This window comes from Vigna umbellata, chromosome 4 (genome assembly GCF_029865625.1).
Source record: "Vigna umbellata cultivar VRB3 chromosome 4, Vumbellata_1.0, whole genome shotgun sequence".
NCBI lineage: Eukaryota > Viridiplantae > Streptophyta > Magnoliopsida > Fabales > Fabaceae > Vigna > Vigna umbellata.
In genome coordinates this window covers 13,256,191-13,259,830 of record NC_142168.1, presented here as the reverse complement: position 1 = coordinate 13,259,830, position 3,640 = coordinate 13,256,191, and the positions used below count along the sequence as shown (strand labels likewise).

The 3,640-nt window shown below is 29.9% G+C and overlaps 1 protein-coding gene across 2 annotated transcripts; it reads left to right on the top strand.

Annotated features, from left to right (window-relative positions):
• Positions 1-2,054: 2,054 nt before the first annotated feature.
• On the top strand, positions 2,055-3,252 carry LOC124848682 (heavy metal-associated isoprenylated plant protein 21-like). Of its 2 annotated transcripts, none has more exons than XM_047326439.2 (3): positions 2,055-2,292; positions 2,409-2,484; positions 2,683-3,252. In XM_047326439.2, the coding sequence occupies exons 1-3, from the start codon at positions 2,224-2,226 to the stop codon at positions 2,976-2,978; spliced, it is 441 nt and encodes a 146-aa protein (XP_047182395.2). In that variant the 5' UTR covers positions 2,055-2,223; the 3' UTR covers positions 2,979-3,252. The 2 variants fall into 2 exon arrangements, with proteins under 2 accessions (XP_047182395.2, XP_087970002.1); XM_088113876.1 differs by having other exon boundaries at positions 2,066-2,294; positions 2,414-2,484.
• The last annotated feature ends 388 nt before the right edge of the window (positions 3,253-3,640 follow it).

The window sequence follows — 3,640 nt, the reverse complement described above, 5'->3', positions numbered from 1 at the left end:
AGGGTTTAACATTTCAACAAATTAAATGGAAAATATAACATCAAAAAGGGGAAATCTATAATACAAAGTGTTTTAATAAAGATTTTTGTATTACCACTGTTTATATCAAGTTTTATTAAATTAACATTTTAATTTAGGATAACGAACTAAAAAATTATTTTTTAAATAGTCATATTAAAAGAAAAAAAAACATAGATGTTATGTTATTTGAATAAATATCGCATTAAAATGACTGTGATAATTAACTAAAAACCTACAAAAATAAATACATAAATTATATACCAAAAAACCTTTTACGATAGTAGAAAAAAAATGTACTTTCTAGTAAAATTATATATTTTACTTTTAATATTATATAAATGATATTTAATACAAAAGAAATGCTTCTGTGTGGAAAGGGAAAATGACATATAAATTATTCTTTTTCCAACAATAGCAAAAAATTAAGAAAAATATATTAATAATTTTATTTTGTATATTTTATTAAAAAAATGTACAAGTATGTAGAGGGAAAAGGACTGATGGAAAATGAAAAATTGGAAGGAATGAATGTGAGAGGAGAACAACGAAAAGCAGAAAACTGTTCGAAGTGAGCAGAGAATTTTGATCCTTGGGCGGTGGTTTTGTTCTGTAAGTATGTGGGGTTGAATAATGCTTTTCTTCTTTTTGCCCTATTTTTTTAGGGTTCCACTTTGCACTTTAGGTTGGTCAATTATTCTTCTCTTCGATTGGAGGAAAAATAATTTAACTAACTTTGGAAATTTAATTTTGACTCAATATACAACTTTACCATTCGTTTTAATCAAAATCTTTCATTATTCTTTACCATATATTTTAATAGAGAGTTACTTAGATGCTAAAACTAGTAAGAGTTCGATAGTATATTTTACAATTAATTTAATCGATTTATGATAATACTACAAATGTGTGTTTATAGATAGACTTTCAGTTAGTACGAACTTAATTACACTCCAATTAATAATAGTCTTATTTAGACTTAATATAATCATCTTCATGTTAATTTCTGATCACATTGACTAACTTAACCAATTTTTATAAAATCGTAAACCGATAACTATTCCATTCTTAGACTCACCTGATGATCATATTATATTATAAAGTATATAAAACATATATGATTTGATTGTTGTAAGATTATTATGTCTTCATCTTCTTCAACAATAATAAAAAATATACGTGGTGTTGGACATAGTATTTTATCTGTTTTTACCACCTATTTTTCGCTTTATGATAAATACTTTTTATCTTCGTTTTCTCATACCAGTGCTGTGTCATGGAGAAGAACATACTTATGTTAAGAAAAGGTACTTCGTTGTACTTGTCATGGGAGGTGTGTCTTTTAAGACAACGAGTTCTCAAAAGATATGTATCCACATGTACCACACTTTTACACCACATCTAATTGCAAACTACTATTTATAGTAATTTTGTTAATTTTTTAAAATAATTATTAAAAAATTATATTAACAATACTTTTTTTTAATGAAAATATAACAAATTTTAACTAATAATACATAAATACTAAAGTCAGCTATGTGTGTGTACATGTGTAAAAATATATTGTGTATTTTTTATTAAATTAAAAAATTAGCATGAATTTGATATTTATATCAATTTAATACTACATCATGGATTTTAAAACACAGAAATGTGTTTCATATTTTTATCTGTATTGAATATTTTTATTACAATACATAATATTTTAGGATGTGCACATTACCTTAATCAAAATATAATTTTATAATAATAAAAATAATATTTTAGGATACGTTGGCAAAAGAAATCGCAACGTATAAGTTTGAATCGATGTATGGAATGTTGGAAAGCAAGCCATTCTTATCATTGACAGAAAAGGAAGACAGCCAAAAATCACTTTTCATAATTCTGCGTAGATTTTAAACAATGTTTATTTTTCCAAAGGAACATGGCACCACAAGACCAATTTTAAAGCATATATCTTCCATGTTCTTATAAACCACTAATCTAGCTTTATGGGCACCTATCTCCACTACATTTTTTTCGTTTATTATATTAATTTAATGTTCTAGACACTGCTTTCGAAGTTCAACCTTCTCTCCATAGCTGTGAATCTTTAGCTTCCTATATAAACACCACACCCTCATCTTTGATCTGTGTCTGTCTTCTCTCTCACTGATCTTATTCACTCTCACCATCTTTGCCCTTTGCTTTTTGGAAAGGAAAATGGGTGCACTTACCTACATCATCTCCAACTTTTGCACAGTTCCAACCCCAAAGACCAAAACAATGCAGGTAGGAACTTCTCACAACACCATTTTCTTTCATACTCTCTTCTTCCCCACACACTTTTCTAACTTTCATTCCTCAACCATAGCAGCTACTCATATATGTGTTGGTTTTCGTTTTAGACAGTCGAGATCAAAGTCAAAATGGACTGTGATGGCTGTGAACGAAAAGTCAGAAATGCAGTAGCCACAATGAAAGGTTCTAACCTCTATTCCAAGTTTTACTTATAACATAATCATATACATCGTTTAAAAGTCGAAACCAATTTAAGTTTAAAACTGACAGTATCTCTCGAATGTAATGATTGATCTTATATTTCTACTAGGGCTTATGTTAGGACATCATTATGCAAAACAAGTTTTACTAAGGTTAATGATTTAGTGTGATGTGTTGCAGGAGTAAAATCTGTGGAGATAAACCGAAAGCAAAGCAGGGTGACAGTGAACGGTTGTGTTGATCCAAACAAGGTGTTGAATAGGGTAAAGAGAACTGGGAAGAAAAGAGCTGAATTTTGGCCCTATGTTCCACAGCATGTGGTGACATATCCTCATGCCTCCGGCGTCTATGACAAAAGGGCACCCTCCGGCTATGTTCGAAACACGCAGACATTTACACCTTCTGCTGCTGAGACAGAAGAGAAATTCATGTCCCTTTTCAGTGAAGACAACGTAAATTCATGTTCCATCATGTAAAATGTATAACGTAAGCAACAATATCTGACAGAATGGAGAAACTATATTAGATGATGTTATGAGATACAACTTGGATCAATCTTTATTAATTAATTCTATGTTATTATTACATATAAAAATTTCTGATCTCACACGGCTCTTGCTGTGGAAGATCTACCAGATTTTTCTTTACACTTGGTGCGTGGAAGTGTGATGGAGAAGGGTCAATGAATGTATGCAGTACACACACACACACATATATATATATATATATCCTTTTTCTACTTTTTGTTAATGTGCTTTAGTACAAAACTCTGAATGCCATGGCGTCAATTATTGAAACTTCGTGGAAACTGAAAAACGCTGGAGTGCAATCAAAAACTTTAGAAGGTATAATAAAATAGCAGAAATCATTTTCGAAAGGTGTTTAGGGGAATTTGATTCTTGCTGCCTACCACAGACAAATCGAATAACGCAAAGGACCACTGTTACTCCTAATTCCTTCGTTAATCCAATGTCTATTCACTTAAACCATAATTAACCCTTTTTTTACAACAATTATTGACTGTATATAAAGCATCATTATTCATCATAACATGTCAGGTAAAGAACGATTTATAAGGAACTTTGTATTAACAAACAAGGATTGGTCAGTTCAGTTGCTCAATAGCATATATATATTT

Bases quoted from the DNA above. Each gene is read 5' to 3' on its own strand.
- LOC124848682 (XM_047326439.2), top strand. From the start codon at position 2,224: ATGGGTGCACTTACCTACATCATCTCCAACTTTTGCACAGTTCCAACC. The intron at 2,293-2,408 runs GTAGGAACTTCT...TTTTCGTTTTAG, and splicing joins CAAAGACCAAAACAATGCAG to ACAGTCGAGATCAAAGTCAA. The intron at 2,485-2,682 runs GTTCTAACCTCT...GATGTGTTGCAG, and splicing joins TGCAGTAGCCACAATGAAAG to GAGTAAAATCTGTGGAGATA.